Source organism: Bombus impatiens, unplaced genomic scaffold (genome assembly GCF_000188095.3).
Source record: "Bombus impatiens unplaced genomic scaffold, BIMP_2.2 scf_0637, whole genome shotgun sequence".
NCBI classification, from domain to species: domain Eukaryota; kingdom Metazoa; phylum Arthropoda; class Insecta; order Hymenoptera; family Apidae; genus Bombus; species Bombus impatiens.
In genome coordinates, this window is record NT_177056.1 from 1,180,417 (window position 1) to 1,200,496 (window position 20,080).

Sequence of the window (20,080 nt, forward strand, 5' to 3'; positions counted from 1 at the left end):
TCGGTGAAAACGAACTTCCGCCACGTTCTTTATCATAAAAATCTAAATTTCCATCGATATCCACGACCTATTAACAAAAATCGAAAAATAACATTCGTGAAACACACGTAAAATCGTAGCTGAAAGATTTTCATCATTTTCCTGGCCGAGTGTCGAAGTTATTGAATTAAAAGAGGCAACGTGAGGTCAGCCAGTATAAATATTCCCGGGGCGAGATATCGATATGGCGGACTCGATCGCGAACCCGTTGGTTCGAGCCCTGTGGCTGGTGCAACAGGAGGGAGACGCGTTCTTATCGGCGAGAAACGTTCTTATCACGACTGTATATCGAGTCGACGAGCATCGTGCGCTGCATAAAACTTTCGTTCGATTCGACGCGGCCACGAAACGGGAATCTATTTCTTGGAGAGGCCGCTTTCGACGTTGTTACGTGTACCACGCCGACTTCCGGTCCCGCCCCCGCCTTCAGACAACCAGGATAAACGTGTTGTTTCCCTCGTAAATCTTGTTCTTTTTATTCCCAAAACTTTCCCACGGTTTTACACGTTATTATACATTTTTCTATACTCCATATATTTTCCTAGTTTCTTTTTTTTTTTTTTATAGTTTGATAGTGTTTGGGGTCTGTGGAGAAGAATGAAAGGATTTTTGAAATTTTCTGAGCTATCGATGGTCGGTTTAATAGTACCTGTAACAATATTTTCTTTTTCAAACCTTCTAGCGCTTATTTTTCCATTTTTTTACATTTTCGTAGCTCGCTTTGTAATTGAATACTTTTTTCGCTCTTTGTTACATGGAAAAGAGAGATAGGTTTTTGAAATCTTTTAGGGTGTTGATGGGTAAGATAATTACCGGTTACGAACGAAGATTGCTTTAATAGTTATACAGTGCTTTCTACGATTCTTTTAGTGGTTCTTTTCTTTTCTTTTTTTTTTTTCATTTTTACACAATTCTATATTTTTTTATTTTTCTTTCGCATTTGAATAGTTCTTTCCGCTTATGCAGAAGAACTAAAAAAAGAAGGTTTCTGCAATTTCTAATATTTATGGGTAAGCCGACTATTGGTTACGAAAGAACGTTCGTTTCGTAGCGATAGAATATTTTTTTCAATTGCATATTAATCACTCATGCTAGTTAAAAGCTAAACGCACAAAAACGTAGAACTCGTGCAGAAGAAAATTACTCGAGCACTTAACAAACCAACAACAATGGAACAAGATTATTTCTTAAAGCGGCGAATCATTAAAGATTTTCGAGATGCAACTACTACGTCGACGATAAGAACGTGTCGCAAAGAAAGAACAGGGGGAAACGAGTTGACGAGTAAACAGATAATCGCGAGCTTCTTTCAAATGCTTTTACGATCGCTATATATTTTTATAGGATCGCCTGAAGGGAAACGCGCAAGCTGATTTCTAACAATGAGAAGCGCCACCTTTCCCTTCCTCTCGTATTTTACTTCTCTTTCTTCGCGTCAGAGGGCCATTAAGGTCGCGTACACGGAATAATAAAAAGGAACAGCGCGGTAACCAGCGGAAACCGCGAGAATAAATCCCTTTGAGAAATTTGCAATCGTGGCAAAGTTGCTGGCAGGTAATTCATTTGTGGTAATGAGAGAATTCCGTTGGATTTGCCGCGCAAAAAGTAGCGGAAGAACCCTTGCCTGATGAATGTCACTGTCTACGTACAATTACTCTCAATATCGAGAACAAATTCTTGTTTACGTTCGCTTCTATCCGAAGCCACGAAAATACCAATAGAGCTGCGTGGTTCTAGGGAATTTCTAGTTACTTTTGGATCGTTCATGTTTATGCAAGATGCTATTTCTATAGGGTATTTTAAAAGTTTATTTAAAAGTTGTATAGAGAGCGATGATCGTCGTTCGAGAATATTTAATATTAGAGAAGCTTTCCGTTTTAATACTTTCTATGTAGAAATTTGTTTTTTCAAATAAGTAAAAGACCACTCGCAATATTATATGAACCGATCAAGCACAGAGACCGCACTCTATCCCGACCCTTCGCTTCCGCCATTTTCTAACATTTATCTCCGCGGTAACGCGCGACAGTGTCGCCAACCATACATTATTCTCGCCGATATCACGCTTGCCGCGAAAAAACATCTACGCTCGGGTATCGCGGACGAATTCATAAATCGATGAACGCCAACGGCAGAGCCTGTGCCGGATACTTGGAACGCGAGGCTACAAAGCCGCCGGATATATATCGAGGCAGCCTACAAAAACACCGGCGAATCCAACGGAACGCGGAGAAACTAAAAAAGAAAAGAAGAGCAGTAACAACGAACAAAGGGGAGGGGGCCGAGAGAAACAAAATCCCTATAGTACGATATGAAACAAAGTGGAACGAGGAAATCGCGCCTGTTTGCATCAGACACATGCTCAATTATGCTTAAAAAGCTACGTGTCACCATGCACATATACACACACTCCATCCTCGTTTAATTTCGTAGATGTTTCGCCCCGAAACGACAAAGAGAGGACTATTTACGGTCCAGCTGACTCATAACTCGCGTCCCCATCCTCCTTGCTTTTGATTCAATGGACCGAGGTGAAATGCATAAAAAGAAGCTTTGATCGAGTGCACGAGGTGTATGTATTGTATATGCGGCGGCGCTGCGTTTGAAACTGTCGAAGCCGGCTAGCCAGCTCTCGCTCTCGAGTTGGATCGTCCTGCAGCGTTTTAAAAAACCAGGGAAACGCCGGCTGGTTATTAGATCGCGACTACCACTCGACAACCCTGAAGGGTTTTATTGCAACCGTGCTGCCTCAAAGAACGCTTTTGATGGGCAGTCACGTCGGCCAGATGCGTTCGCGCAGGTAACGATGATTGGCCGGCGAAAAAAACAGTCGGTTCCACCGACACTGACCGCTTTTCGTTCGTGTAAATAGATTGCTCCGGCAAAAATCAGACGATTTCGGGGACAGGCTTTTCAACGGAAAAACGATAGTTTCACGGATAAACGCGATTGCAGGTTGCTGGAGGAGGATAGTGGAATGGGCGATTGTTGGCTGAGTATTTTGGTGAGGACATGTGTGAGTGACACATCGCTCTACCCTTTCGTCGAAACGTTTTTTTTTTTTTTTGTTTGTTTCTACGTGAAGTTGCGATTGCGTTTTCTGGAGCGGAGCGCGGATTACATGGAAATTCAGTGAACCGATTGTTTAAAGTGGGTGATGTTTAGGTAGTGTTTTAGGTTAGGATGTTGGTTCAATATGGATTCTTGTAGTAAAAGAATCGATTCTATGATTTGGTTTTAGGTTAGAATAGTAATCCACGCCAGATTTTATCGACTAATTAGATTATTGCATGATAAATGTCGTTTTTGCACTAGAAAAGGAGATTAGATGAAAAAATCATTTGTTTCCGTGTTGTTTAGTGACATTTTTAGGTTAGGATAGTAATTCATATTAGATTTTATCAACTAATGACGCTATTGCATGATAAATGTAGTTTTTATCGTAAAAGAGGGAGATTAGGAGAAAAATTCACTAGTTTGTTGCGCCGTTCTAAGCTTGAAAGATAATCCATGCTGGATTTTATCAGTTATTAGGTTAATTGTCGTGACAAATGTCATTTTTAAAATGAAACGTAACGATAACCGTAACTGACTTTTTATGAACCAACTGCAAAAAATGAAACTTTTTTATCGGAATAGGTAAATGTACAAAAGAAATTACTCTTGTCATTTATTCATATTCTAGTCCCTCGATCTAGTAAATTTTATTTCACCTTCATTACACCTCTTCTCAGCAAATAATACTTTGCTGTTAGTATCATGCTAAGAAATGGTCTTTCTCTCTGCAATCAACCCAATTTCATCTGGGGCATTTTTTTATGAACCCATAACTCGCTCTTATAGCATCCACTTTTTCCTAGGTATTCATCAAGCTTCTAATCTTCCTAGTGGAAAAGTGTCCAAGAGAGAATAATTCTCAGAAAATATCCTGACTTAACCGAACATTAAGAAAACACCGACAACGCTATAAAAGAACAAAGAATACGTAAAGAAGCGTAGATGTCGCCAATGGATGTCAAACCATGGCGACGCAAGTCTTTTCTTACTTAATATTCTTTAAATTACCATTGTTTTTACCCAAACCATATGAGGCTCGTAAGTAAGAAGAAAACTATTGTTCTATATTTGAACTACATATTTACATATATTATTATAATAATAAATTCATAAAAGACATTTACTAGTGTTTGAACGCTTTCGTAAAATTTAATCCAATTTAATATTAGAATAGAATACAATTAAAATTTAGGTTAAGGATCACGCATCGAAGGTCGCTATTTTTAGTGTAAACTTGACGTGCAATTTCCTTAGCGTCAACGCCGTCTACAAAATATCACTATCTAGTAATTTATCTATAGAAAGTCTGCTGCAAAACAGGCATGAACAGAAGCCGTGGATGCAACCATCGACGCGTTTAATTTTCAACTTGGTTGACCCGACTTTCATCTCTGTTTCCGTTTTAACTCATTGTTTCGTATCAGTGCAATAATCATCCTTATGATATGCATACACAAAGCAGCCTTTATGAAAAATAACAAGATTACCAATCTATTAATTGACATTCTTATTGTATTACAAAAATAATCATATTATTATCGTCAATACGGTACTAAAAATGATCGACCAATAAATGAACAGACTTCCCATCTAAGATTATATTTCTTTCTTTTTTTCCTCTTCAGAACAATTATTTGTTTGCAGCTGTATCATTATCCCACTGGCTTTGTGACATGTATAATACTAATAATAATAATAACAATACTGCGTTAGCTTATTTTTAATTGGAACTAGAGAAAACGGCGGGGAGACGCTCTAATTCGATCGATATATCGTATTCCGATACGTGTGTTCAATCTTGGAGTGGAATACGGGGCATCAGAGCCACCATTGTCGTTCATTTTTTTCTTTTTCTTTTTTTTTTTTTTTTGTCATCTAGCGATTCTTATTTTAGTCGACTTTACAGCATCGATTTCATGTGAAATTGCAAGAAAGAAACGGGATACATCGATATTTCCTTTGTTTTCTTTTATCGCAAAATATTACGGGTTTTCTTATCTTTTCATTTTTTGGTTTCCCCCAAGTTGTTACAACATTATCTAGTTCTTTTTTAAATACGTTCTGCTTCCGATCCTTCGGCCCTTGTTTCATGTTCTTTAATACTCGCAATATGCCAGCTCCTATTTTGCAATTCTCTGCTTTATAGCTTTTCTCATCCCCCTATTCTGTTTCCCTCTTTGTTTTTCCCGTGCATACGTGTATGTGTATATTTTCCCTTTTTTTCCTATTTTTTGTTGTTTTGCTATCCATTGTGTGTACTCTGTATTTATTTTCGTGCGCGCTGTACTTTTCAATATTTTCTATGTAGCCGGCTCCTCCATGTTTTTCATCTCAGCAGCTTCCATTTTTCAATATTTGCGTGCTCTCGCCTTTTATTCCCCGGGCATCTCGTTTTTCCGCCGATATCTCTCGTCTTTCCTTTCTCACTTTTATGTTATTAAAATTAAGGAAACCGGTCGATACCATTAAACCTTTTAATATACTGTAATATATCGCAAAATGTCCCTAGAACCCTAGGGAATATTTAAGGATTATTTTCTAGAATGTTCCACCACATGCAGTATGCATTTTTGAACATGCATACCGTTTTTGAAAGTGATCTTTATATCATTTTGGAAAATTATCTTCGGTGAGTTACGCATCTAGTAATAAATTCCAACTGTAATTTTTTACTAATATTATGGTAAATAAATTTATTTATATCATAGAATAATACAACCTGCGTGAAAACATTGAAGTAAATTTAGAACATTTGAATTTTGAGAAACAGGTTGGATAGACGTGTAGGTTTGAATTTTCTCGAGAGAGCTTTAAACATATCAGTCACACGAGTTTATATTGTAGGAGCTCATACCTCGTCATTAGAGATTCGTCAGCATCCCCAAATGGAATGGTATCATTCAGTAATAAGGATAATTTCGGTCTGTACTCGGTGTTGGCAGCGCTGCTAGTCGATTTCAGCGAATACCTGACGGAATGTTGGACATTCGTGGGATCGAGGATTATATCCAGCTTCGTCGGGTTTTCCAGGCTGTTCTATCGGGAAACATTCCAGATAGCTCGGTTAACCAGCGAAAATTATTCGAACCGTTTCGAGAACGAAGGGATGAAGTCGGTTCTGTGATTACTAGGATGGGAGCCTGTAGCTTGAGAATTACATCGTTAAAAAATTTTATAGAAAGACACACGCAAAGATTCGAATGAAATTGAAATAGGAAAAATTGTTGAAATGATATTTTACAGGTACTTTTCCTTTTTTTATTAGAATTTATTTTATTTTATTAAAACTTTTTATTAGAATTTAATAACAGCTTTACGTTTCATTTTAGATTACAATTGTGTTTTTCTTCTACTATATAAAAATCAATCTTGTTATTCTTTTAGCCTAGTATCGCTTTATTTTTATCTTTCCATGTCATATTTTGTCGAGAGCTGTTCTATTTCGCTTCATTTCAAATTTTGTCGCAATTCTTCTTATTCTTTCCTTGAGACAGTATTGTGGTCGCGCTTTACTTCAACAAATTCATGTATGCATCGAACGTCTTCATTTCCTCAGAGAGATGCTATACGTCTGCGAGAAGTATGGTTACAGTTATTTCAACAGGAAATAGAATGTAGAGTAGGAATTTCTAAAATATGCTGGCTATGCCAGTTAAAATTTTGACGGGACCATAAACGTTGCATACACCTTTTGGTAACATTCAACTGAATTTTTAAATGAAATAAAATATCTATTTCTGACGATTGATCTATCAAATTTCAATTCCACGTTTCAAGATAAAATGAAAATAAAAGTGATCTAATAATATCTAGAAATCTAAACGATTTTAAAAACACTCCTTCAATTATTTATTTAATGTACTCCAATGAGAAAAGAAAACCTGTCGTAACACAAAAATCCCCATAATGTCACTAGAATCTTCCTAACGATAGTCTCGTAAAACAGCCCATTATATCAGTAGAACCTACCTAAACAAAACTTCTTGTACAATCAAGATCTGCCATCTATCTGCTCATTTTTATCCACTAATACTACAAAAATGATCCAAAGGAGCTCATACTAAAGAAACATTCACGTCACTTTCGATAATTACCTATCTGCGTCACTTAAAGCCACCCCGTAAAACACCTAAAATTCCAATTTCCCTTTAACGACCACCCACCGTATTTTCGATCCTCTCAAAACAAACACTCATCCCTCGTCCGCCAATGACCCAACGTAAACACGCCCCTGTCGTTGACACTCACCCCTTCTTAGCCTCGACTTGGAGAGAAAAAGATCGACGGTCTCACTGAACGCGAGCCGCGTGTCCCTGGAAATAGCTAACCACCCTCGAAATTCACCGTAAAAGATTCGAGTCACGTAGTTGGCCGGTAATATACGGAGGACGCGTCCACCCCTCGGCTAGTGGAATGGGGTTAAGGAACGAACGTATGTAGAGAGTGAGAGTCACGGGGTAAACAAGCGTGTCTCTTCCTGTCGGCGGAGATCGACTTGGCTGGAAGTTGGACGTTTCGGTGGTCAATCGACCGGAAAATTGCTCGTTGACCGGTGATCTAGCGACCGGAAGCGAGGCCACGCTGCACAGGTTCCTGTGCTGAAATCATCGTCGAACGTGCCGTTTACCGGCGATGTATGGCTCCGTTCACGTCCTTCAGTTTATAGCTCCTTGCCTACAGGTCTTTTTGCACCGATTTTTGGGTTGCGATAACTTTGGATGCTTTTGGAACAACCTGTAGGTACACTTGTTGCGTTTGTGAATAAATTATAGAAATTGGTTTCTCAATTTATGGAGTTACGGTGACAAGATTTTATGGAATCTTTTCGTGTATTTGGAGGAAATTTGAGGGGAAAGTTTTGAGACAACCTGTAGGTACACTTGTTGCTTTTGAGATTAGGTTATTACCCGGGAAGTATCCTTGAGTTCATCCAAGTATATGGGTTTTGCGTAACATAGTAATATTTGAATATTTTTATCATGGGAGTACGTGCAGCTTTTCTCGATAGGTTATTGAAGTTTGATGGATAAGTTCTGAAAGGACCTATAGGTGTACGTACAGCAGATTTTGTCAAAGTTGAAGTTCGTTGGAGAGATTTTGGGCAGTCTGTAGGTACACTTGTTGCATATCAGACAAGGATTCGAAAATGTTTTTGAAATAAAATGTTACAGTTCTCCGTAACTTCAATGTAGCGTAACACAAGAAATATTCTACCGAACCAAAAATAATGGAATTACTATAGCAGGATGCAAAAATACATTTCGTTCAATTTCACTCGATGAAAATGAACCAAACGCGATACTTTTCAAATTATGCACTTCGTAATTAATTATCGTGTAAGGCTTTATCATGCTTAAAGCGAAACAAGTAAACTCTCCTAAATCAGGAATAATCGAATTACAGGAAATGGGATCTTGCGCGCTCTTTCAGGTGGTTCACAGAGCCTGAAGCCGATCGCTAGCCAATATTATTTTTCATAAATCTCTCCGGGGCATATTTACGCGGCACCAGCTTCTCTAATCTCTTCCTCGTAGCCGTTGTTTGTTATCATTATTCCGTCTCGGGGCGGCTAGTTTTTGCGCGTGCCACCCCCTTCGCGAGATTTATTTCGCTGTTTACAATTAGTTTCTGAGCCTGGCCTGAAAATGCATCGCGATGCCACGACGCGCGGCCCGTCCTCCGTGATTTAACAAGCCGCGTTCCCAACGATGCTTTCCTGGGCGAGCTTAAACGGGAATTTATGGCGCGGCTGCCTGTCGAAACAGAAACGCGGCCAGTGCGGTGATATCGTGAGGAGAAAAAAAGGAATATTACTGTAGTGTAATGTAGAAGAATAGTGGATAAGGAACTCGTTTAGGTATTGTTACGAATAGTGATCGTAGAGTTTGATTTATTTTATACAATTGGGAAGTTTCGTTGGTTGGATTATTCGTTTCTTAGTATCCTACAGGATGTTTCATAAAAGCTGGATATGTATGTTTTTCTAAGAAATAACAGATATATATTTCATGGTTTGTTTAATTAAACTATAACAATGTATACTTATTCCTATAGACTATATGAAATTGTAAGAAAGTTGATAAGCGGACGATCCACGTTTCTAGTTTTTGTACAAGGTGTTTTATAAAATGTAGGACCTATTTGAGGATCGGGCACGGGATACTAAAAGGATGAGAAAGATTCCTATTTAACCATGTTCCAAAGCTATAGCCACATTCGTGTTACAATGATCTGCGACGGCTTACCTTCATAGAAATTGTTCACGTGCTATGAAACGCCCTGTATAATGGGCGTAATCCGCCCAAAAAATGAGCACCTGTTGTTACTACCAAAACGGTAGTTTCCCTTTTAAAATTAAAATCTCCTCAAAATGAAAATGCGAAAGAGCATCCTTTTAACTGCTTTCGACGTCCCCAATTAGTCCCCATCCTAATTCACAAGAAGTAACATGATATAATAACTGTCGGTAACGATAACCGAACCATAGTCGTCTCATGCCGAATCCAGCTTATCTTCCACGGTCTTCCCTGTCCTGGACTCGTTTGTTTCGATATTACTGCGTGGAGGGTTGCGATCAGCGAGCCTGCGGCTGCTGTTGCGGCCGCAGTATCTGCCGGATATCGCGTGAGCCACGCTCCACGGAGCACGCTGTTTGATGCATCCTCGTCACGAAAATAGTTAGCTACGGCCAGAAGAAAGGCATTCGTAGGGTTAGTGGGGTGAACGTCGATGATGGGAAATGAAGGTACAGAATGGAGAATAAGAAGAGATATAAGGATACGTAAATTGCTCTTGTTATGGAGGTGCGTGAATCTTTTCTTTTTGATGGATATCGTACTAAATATTACGCGATGAGCTGATGAATAGTAACTAATATCAAATTTGTCACGTAACGAATACCGAATGTAAGAAACAACGAATATTAAACCTATCAAATAATCGAATATCGAATGTAAAATACGAAATATTAATTACATCAGACCCACAAATATCAAATATAAGAGATATCGAATTTTGCCTGAACGAGGTATAAACTTGGGTAAGGAACTTTGCCCCTCGAAAAGTAATCTTCGGTAATCCAATAAAACGACCTATAAAATAATCCTAACCTAACAAATCCGCCAACTAAAAAGGAATGAAATAATTTAACCTGAAATAAAACCTAACCTAAAAGAACCACCAAAATCCATATACCAACACTGAACAATAAAATCTCCAATTAAAAAGAGAACTACGAGAGGAAAAGAGAGCGGAGAAAATGGAAGAACTTGGCGAAGAGGAGCATCTGGAGGGAATACGAGACCAGAGGAGAGGAAAACAGATGGAACGATGAGTTGCAGAAGGGTGGAAGGCCCTCAGGTGGAAAGGGTGCACGTCAAATTGGCCGCATAAGCGTGCTCCTTTCATTGAATCGTCTAACGACCAGACATAAATTAGATTGGAAACTGGAGATGCCACGGGAAAAGAGCCGTGGACGATTTTCTGCATCTGGTAACCTCCTTAAGGCCCGCCGGAACGACGACAATATGTGACTGGGGTAGGGCAAGGGAGAGGGAATTTTATTTCATTTTTGGCTGACGTTTTTCGATTGAATTCGCCCACCATTTTTACCTCCGTTTTTACGAGGCTCCCGCGAGCGAAAAAAAAAAATTATTGGAATCGTTGTTGCTACGATCGGGAGTGGTTTCTTTATGGGAATTGCTTGTTCGAAAGAGCGTTATCAAGGGGAAGAAATTTTACTCGTGCGGTTTATTCGCGTTTTATCACGGTACTAATTTTCGAATCCTTTTTCCCAGACATTCGAAGGTAAATAAAGATTGGATGCGAGTTCGGAGGGTTGTAATTTCGAGTTTTCCAATGTTCATATGCTTCTTTAAAGATTTCTATTCCACCGTTCGATCGATGTACATAGCGACATTTAAGGAAAGTTTGAAGATAAAATATTTCTTTTAAGAAATTCGAAGGCAAATAAAAATCCCGACACGAATTTTGAGATCGCAGATTCGAGTCTTTCAACGGTTCAAATTCCTTTCTCCTTCCTGGAGATTTTTTACCTTTCTCCGGTAATTTGCCTTGAATTTTTAAACCTGCAAGCCAAGTTTGATTACCGAGTCGAATAAGGGATGAAGTCACCGGGGGAGTTTGTGGATTGTAATTTCCGGTGGTTGAAACTTCGTTGTTAACGCTAGCTACTCGAAATAACCGAATTAATTAATTAAAGCAAAGTATTATTAATGACCGTGCTCGAGATTCCCAGAAAAATCTCGTCGAAAGTAATTTCCTCCTTTCTTCTTCCGAATTATTTTAAATTACTTTAATCGACTGACTTAACTGATTAAAATGTTCCAAAATAATTATTCCATGTTCTCTATTCACTGAATTCGCGTAGAAAAAATTTCTTCGTCGAAGATAACCTCAAAATTGAATATTGGAACAGTTAATATCAATATGGCTACCGATGATTCGCGCAAATTTTAGAAATCCGGTAGTATTGGAGGCTTCAGGAGGCGAAAAGCGCAAAGTGTAGTCACGAAAGGTAGCGAAAACGGGATTATATCCCGTTACACTCGTGCTTGCTACTCGAGGAGAGGCTTGAAAATGTACACAAGCCCGTAAGAAGCCGCCATTGCACCCTAGGGAGTGGTAACACCGTTCGAGACTTACCTAGATACACTCTAGGAAGCTAGAATGTAAATGGCCGTCTTGGCAACTCGATTAATTAAATTGACTTTTCTTCCAGCGACCTCCACTTCTTCGTGTTTACGCTTTATTCCAAGCGAATTCTTAAAGAAATCGTCTATTTTAATGATTACGTACTAAAAATTATGAATATCTTTCGATATATCGATATATTCTACGATGAAAATTAATATTAATAATAACGTTAATTAAATCAGTAGAAAACAAATTTATAAGCTACGAAATTTACATCAAATTGTATTTCATATATAATGTAATTTTATTAAAAAGGAGTTACCTCACGATCAAATTTAAAACAACCTAGTTTTTCTACGCGATATATTATCAAAAAAATTGAAATTTTCTATCGACGCCTAGAGATATTTAATATTTCATATAGAAGAAACATCAACGTCAAGTTCTGACCAGCGACGCAATTTTTATCCGATATCAAATATTTAGAACAATTTCGTAGGAAAACTCATAAATGGAATTTATTCCCGGGAATAATCCTACGCGAATCTAGGTTATCGAGCCATAAAAAGAAACCGAAAACCCGTCACCAATATCGCATTGGTGAAACAGCTCTCGAAGAGCGATTCGCCAATTCCGTATTCCCCTGGCTGCTACTCAACGAGCGAAACTCAATAAAAGGTGAGAAGAAATCAATGGACCGCGATCATCATCCGAAACCCGTTTTCCTAACATACGCACGGAAGTATAGTGGACGAACCGGAAGGCGATCTGTCGCCATGACAATAATCCACGGGAACACGGCCGTAGGAACGAAGTCGGGGATATAAAGCCGAAAATCCGGGACGTGTTCTCGATCGCGAGCCACCAGTTTCATGTGCTACTGGGTACCGATACGCGCCACTTTATGTCCGTTTTCATGGTGCTGCCGGTCGTAAGGAAAATGCAGTTACTCGCAAGCCGAGAGTACCTAACGCCCTCTTCTTCGCCTCTGTAACAAAGTGAACGCGTTTGATGAAGCTTTGAATAAAACAACTGAAAGAGAATACTCTTTGGGTACTGCGCGGATGAACTTTGCCAGGTTTGCAGAGTTTCGAGAAATAGAGCTGAAGGAATTTGTAGTTTTGTATTTGTAGTTGTAGCCGCGGGAAATATGGCTAAAGGCCGGATTTTTGGTAGATTGCTTTTATTAAAATGGCTTATTTATGGAAATTTGTTAATTCTTTAATTGATGTAAGGTCAGCTTACATTAATCAAGGTTTTAAGTTGGTTTAACGATGAAGTTGCTTATAATAAGGCTCGTCTTTGAATAATCTCTCTGGACTTTACAATACGTTACAACATATGTAATATATTATAACATATGTAATATTAAATAATTCAATTTGATCCTTTAAACCCCTTAACCTACAACTACGGGCATATCCCGTAGTACGATGATCGGGCCAAATATAATATATAATATAATATGTAATAGCTTGTTTACGTTTTCGGCCCAAAATTCTCAAACGTAAATCGTAGATTAAGGAGTTAATCATTTCCAAGCTTCTGCACCGCCAATCTTAACCTCTTCGCATCTAGACAAAGTCGCAGAATAAACAAGAGCAGAACCAAACGCATGTCTCGCGTTATGAACTCGCTGCAAGTTACAGATTTCACCGTTTCGTCGTAAAAGAGGGGACCGAGCCGTAAAGGGATTACGCTTAAAGTTAACGCAACCCCGTTAAGAAACGTCCTGATAAAATAAAATCTTAATCCTGGCCCGACCACGGAAGTAGCCTGAGATTTAAGATCCTTTACCCTTGTTTTCCACCTCTGGCCCATTCGCTTCTTTCCTCTCTTCATCCCCACCACCGATTTCTCCCCCCGTTGTCGTCCACCGCCGGCTTTTACGGCTTACTGGCTCGATTATTATACGTGTCTCGTTTTCATGGAACAACCCCATCCCCCCGCTATTTACAGATTCGTGGCCTCCAGGGTTATATTAACTTGTAATTTTATTACGGCGATATTGTGCGCGCCACTGGCACTCGAGCTTTGTTTCCAGTTTCCCTTTTTTTAATTTCCTCCTGCGAGTTGGTAAATTTCACCTGCGTTTCCCCCCCTAGTTTGAATAGGGGTTGCTTTAGCCAGCAGGAAGATTCTAGTTAAGTTATTAGGACAGGAAAATTGTATTTAAGATAAGTTGTTAGGTAGTTATTAGGCAAAGTACAATTCTGGATTTCTAATTTTATATCCCGTATGCTTTTGGGAATAATTTTTTTTTTTTTATCATTTTTCAAATGAAAAAATATAAAATCCCGCTAAATGGACACGATGCATTGTTCATTAAAAAAATTGCGTCCGCAGAAAAATCCGTTTCTTTCCATATTTTGATAATAGTACATTACTGTTATACCGTTAGGAGTGTATTAGTCATGTTATAGTTGTATTATATTATAATATTAATTAATGTAATGATACATCGTAATGTATATTCCTGTCATACTGACCAAAGATTTCTTTCTTTTACAGCACGAACGGCTATGTGTGCCTGATGTTTCACAGAAGGGATAGCCACATAATAGAATTGCAACTGTCGGAATGGAGCCAGCAGCCCGACGACGTGTGCAACTCGAGTACGTTCAACTCCCACTCGACGCCGTACACGACGTTCATTAGTAAGTCAATTACGATCATTTATTAACACTCAGCCGTGTGAACGCCCCCCGCCGACGTTTACTCGCGTTGATTGCCGCTATTTTCGACACTTTCGTTACAAATAAGTTTCTGTATAATTAGAATTGTTCTTCTGTTTGTTATCATTTTCTTGGTACGAGTCTTTGCCAGCGACAGTAATTCAAAAAAACCTGAAGAAATTTTGGAAATTTATATTATACGATTATTATCTGGACTTAATTTTTTAAACCTTCTTCTAATCAAATATTTCAAGCATTTCAAACCTCGATAGAGGTTGGATGACTTTTTATTGGAAAGTACTCAGAAAGTTTCCAACGATTATGTAGTACAGAGGAAACGTTCGTTAACATTCGTTCATTCATCAACGTGAAAGTTCTCCTCGAATTTTTTACACTTTTTTTGGAAAAAGACAGACCTGTTGATTTTTTCCGAGAAATCGAAATTTCTATTTATCGGCGAGAGCCTAGTTTCTCCTAATTGACAGATCGAACAGGATATTAATTACGGCTGCGACTTGGGAAACGGGAAAACGCGTTGCTCACGGTCGCAGTTTCTCGTTTTGCTGAGCTTGAAAAATAAAAATGCCGACTGCTAGAATTAAAAGTGATATTTCACTGTCGAAACTTGCCAGAGAAAAAATAATAAAACAAAAGACAAAATAAAAAAAAAGGAGGTATAGAGGATAGACAAAAAGGGGGAGGAGGGGAATAGAAACAAAAGGGAACTAGAAAGGATATAAAATATGACAGTAAGCGCGGGAAGATATCGCATTCCCAATGGAGCACTCTTGAAACACGATGAAATTATATCGCGAGAATTCGTGCTATTCCCCTCCTATCCTTTACACGTGTATCGATAAATAACGTCTTAACAATGGCTGGCCACGTTTTCGGCCAGGATAAATGTCCCTCTTCTACTGAAATTGCTAAATAAGCGCTCGGTTTTACAAAGAAAGACAAATTTGCTATTTTCCCATTTTTTATTGTTGTTTTATTGAGGTTTTGCAATTGATTTAATACGTGGTAAATGTATTTATTGTTCCTGTTATTTACATTTGAAAATTTCCATTTTATTGTTATCGTACAATTGGGAATTTTCATTCGTAACCTAAGCGTATTTCAATTAGACGCGTTTGAAATTTTCGACAAAATCTGACTCTAGCCAAGCGTAATGAAATTCCCTGTGCCTAATTGCTAACAACTTTGGTTTAAAACAATAGACGATGCGAATACAAAAAAAAGTTAATACTTTTCTCGTATTGAATTATAGAAAAGTTGATACGAATGAAATTTTAGATGAAACGTGAAAGCTTGTCTAAATAGATCCGAAATTCCCTAGCTACAATTTCTAATTTTCCATTCGAACAATAAATAGATCAGATTTATTAAGAGTGGTGTGTAAAATTCGGAGGACAAACGAAGGTAAACACGATGGAGGTGTAATTTCGGGCGAAGGTCTAGACATGGGTTGAATGGCGTCACGATAAATTCCGCGTCCTTGGGAACGACCCCTGTCTTCGTCAGTGTTATAGAATCGCGTAATCGGCTTAAACAGAAACTGTGCTGCCTTCCGTCGAGGGTTGAGTTTACGACGGATTCGGCATATGATCCTTTTGCACGATCGTAAAGGAGTCGCTGGCGAATCGATTGTTAAGCTGCCGTCGTTCGCAACTTCCTCCTTGTGCCAACCGCGTTTTCGTCTCGACGATGTTTGCGTCTACGTCCCCATTCTTCTACACGGAGACGATTTTAGGAACTATCTTGGCTGATTCCGCCGGAAATGAATGAATCAGTTTCTATACGTCAACTTGTTTTCCAAGTCAGGTGGCCAAATATTTCTGCCATTGTAAACACAATATTTTCCTCGGCGTAATCTAACCTCGACTAAAGTAAATGAACCCGGTTCATGTACTCTAGTCAATCTGGCAAACATAAATGCCAGCTACGAGAATAGCGAGTAGAGTAAAATTGATTGGAACAATTTGCGTGTGTTGTTCAGTTGAGTAACAGGTCAGTAAGATAAATCAGTTAACGTAACAAACAGAAATGGCAGCTCCAAGTAGCAGCAAATTGAAATCGATAAATTTTTTCCAGCACCAGACCCAATTACCAAGCAGTGCCCCAACCTTGGCCGCTACAAAATTGTGTCTGTGCTACACAATCACAATGGCGACAAAGCGGAGGACATATTGGGCGTGGATGGTGAACCAATGGTCAACGCTGCTGAGGTTCAAGATGTCAGGGTCACGTCGACACCTTATCCAGGACGGTGTCGCTATCGACTAGATATCGGTTGCAAGACGCCGGATCGTATGGAGTTTGCTACATCGTGCAACGACGAAACACCACCAGGTAAGATCTCTTGCTATAATTTTCTCCCTTAGAAGAAAAATTTGCTATTTTGTAAAGACGCTTTTGTAAAGAAAATTTATTTTCGACGACCGTTGAGTTTCTATTGATCTTTCTGCTCTTCGCGAATTTCTAGTGATCTTCTGCTTGATCTTCAGTTCGTTTAATAAAGATTAAGTTAGATTTTGATTCAGTTTATGCCAGGTTTGAATTAAGTTTGGATTCAATTTATGTAATATTTGGATTAGCCCTGGGTTCAATTTAGGTTATGTTTGGATTAACTTTGGGTTCAATTTATGTTATGTTTGAACTAGATTTGGGTTCCATTTTAGATTCGGTTCAGCTTAAATTTGGATTCAGTTTAAGTCACGCTTGGTTCCAGTCAAAAATTCCAACACGCAACCACACAACTCAAAATCATTTATACGCGTACATTCTGAATACTTTCTAGACGCTAGATTACGAGCAGAACATGTACAAATTCATATTCTCACAGATATAATTAAAAAACTGGATCTTGAACAAAAAATTGATTTATCGACTCAATGTCATAAAGAGTTCAATATTCTGGATATTCTATATACTTTCCCATATCATGTGCGTCCTGCACATTTTGGCATGACCGTAATTCGCAGTCTGCTTGTTACAATGTTCTCGAAAGATGTATCAGTGAGTCAGCAACTTCTCTTTCTTCAAAAACTACGGAAGAAACAGCTCTTACAGGCACCCACGTCTCTATTGACATCCGTCTTACCTGTATCTCGCACTGGAGAATCGACTGTGCTCGCAGGGAGCATCGCCATAGGGGGTCGAGTGAATCCTCGTAGGATGGAAGCAGCTTCAACAGGAACATCTTATCGGATTACCCGCACCAGGGTCGAGTTATCCCCCCATCGTGAAGAGACGCGTCTTCGTCGCTTCCCCATTTACCTCGAGCCTCTTCCGTCCCTTCTTCGCCCTTCGAAGGAGTGAAGTTATCGCAAGTGGCGATAGTTAGTTTGCGGAGAAGTCAGCGGCGTGACGGTTGCCGTGACTCCACGCTTGCTTATGTGCAAAGTTTGTAGCTTTATTCGGCTGTACGTGTTTATGGCGCGTGCCTGTGCGCGCGGATCCGCTCGCGTTGAAAGACAGATGCAGCGCCAAGCTTCGAGGCTTCCGGGGCTCTGGCTGGGCTGGGCTAGAGATAGGGACGACTGGTTGCACGACTTTTCAGGAATAGTCGCGGAGAAAGCTTGTCGTTGCTTGGCTCGAGCGATGATAGACTGATTCTATCGAACCAATGAATTTTGAGGTTAAGGGCTTTTGAGCGTTTGAGGTTAGGAATAATAAATGGAGTTTGAAATAGAACCGACCGTTCAGGAATAGCTGCGGAGAGAACCTGTCACTGTCTGCTTCGAACAATAATGGTCTGATTTTATCGAATTAATGAATTTCGAGATTAGGGGCTTTTGAGGGTTTGAGGTAGGGAATAGGAGATTATTGTGGGATCTGTTATTTGATGACATGTAAGGGGAAGGGCTCGTGAGTTACTTTGAACAGTTATATTGAGAGAAGCAGGTCTTGGGGCTAGTTCTTGAAGGATTGTTTAGGGACATCTAAAATTCCCTAGCTAATTGCTACCTTTGGAGTAGCACAATGGATGAAACAGATGTAATACCACTGTTGTGGTAATGTTAGGTTGCAGGAAGATTTCTATTCATGAAATGTTAAATGAAACAGTAGGAGGAGTTGTTTAGATAGACTGAAAGTTCTCTACATAAAATATTATGTTAGAGAAGAGTTATACAGTAGATCACAGCTTGACTGAATAATTGGATTTCATCTGATAACGTTCTCAGATTGGTTCTATTTTATCATAGTGATTTTGATTCCTTTTAATTGGCTTTTAATTGGTTATTGTAAATATACGATACAAAACATAAGTTTCCAGATCTCAACTATCACACCATAACCAAATAAAACATTCTAAACAGCGAATCTTGACAAGATTCTAATCCCAACACGGACAAATACTACGTTGGAAATGGATGTAATTAACGATCGTTACCAGGAGCCTGGCTGGAGACGTTTCGAGATGTTCTCTCTGGGTCTGGGAGCTAAGATCGCTGTTTGTACGAAGTCTTAATGACCAATTCGCGTTCCGCGTCTACAGAGGGGTGGTGCTGCAGCCTGGAACGCAATCCCCTTGTCGACAGTCGTAAGATACGAGGCTCGACCGCCTAAATCCTCGGTTATGTCAACGCTCTGCTCCATGCTAAAATAATTCCTGATACCGAAACGTCACTGCAACTCTCTCTTCCTTTCATGAATCGTCGTGTTTTTGTCGATTAAGAATCACGATGCGAACCTAATATCTGTAATATCTTTCGATCGTAATCTTTGATCTTCTTTGCGAGTTTGTCTAGTGGAAGATACATTTTCAGGTCGAAGATTGATATTCTTGCGAGTAGAAACCGACCCGGGTTCGATTAGGTTTTAGTTTAGCTTTCAGAAACTTGGGAGATCAGCTCTAGCTTGTAATGTGCTAGTTTCGCAATTAGAGAACTGTGGTGTAGAGAGTCAATCCGTCTGGTGTATACTATCGATGGGAAGTTCGGCAGCAGTGTGATTATTGAAGCAGAGGTAAAAAGATGAAGTAGGGGAAGTTAGGATGAAGCGAAATACTTGAGATTTAATCATCTGTGAAAGTTCAGAAAGTGATACTAACAAGTTTTTCTTTAAAAATAGAGGTTAGGAATTGCAATTTTACGAAATTAAATTATACATTGTTTAATACTGCTACACTTTTCGTTAGAATCATTTACTCGTTATTTGTTACCACATAATCGTGGAAAAAGATCGCAATTCATTTCTGTCTTACGATAGATAATTTATTACCTAATAATTTATTGTCATGTTTAACAGAGATATGGAAGTTAATATTACTCGTTATTGTACTCATTTAAATGCCATACCAGCATATTAATCATCTGAAAGCAATAACATTCACTCCAAGTCAAATTAGCATAAACCCAGAGCCCTAAAGTGAGATTAAAAGATTGCAGTTTTCTTTGCTCTGTGACACGAATCCACATCGTCCCTGCAGATTTTAATTAATATCTTCAGAAGCGGTAAGGTCTTCCCTTTGAAATGCTTTTTGAATCGTGTCGATACGACGCTCCGTTCCTGAGATATCATCGTGTAAATAGAAGAGTAATTTTTTAATATTTCGCTATCTCCATCTTTATCACACTCGGCCACTGACCTATCCCTTTCCCACCACGCGTGGTCTGGTCAGTGAGAGACATTGAGTCAGCAATGTTTTT

At 39.1% G+C, this 20,080-nt stretch overlaps 1 protein-coding gene across 6 annotated transcripts in view; it reads left to right on the forward strand.

Annotated features, from left to right (window-relative positions):
- LOC100746746 overlaps positions 1-20,080 on the forward strand; it is a 317,300-nt gene that overhangs the window by 291,290 nt on the left and 5,930 nt on the right. For all 6 annotated transcript variants that reach the window (XM_012389182.3, XM_033322390.1, XM_024369668.2 and 3 more), the window contains 2 exons: positions 14,263-14,408; positions 16,521-16,778. In XM_012389182.3, coding sequence (XP_012244605.2) covers positions 14,263-14,408; positions 16,521-16,778 — 404 coding nt within the window. The remainder of the gene's footprint in view (positions 1-14,262; positions 14,409-16,520; positions 16,779-20,080) is intronic.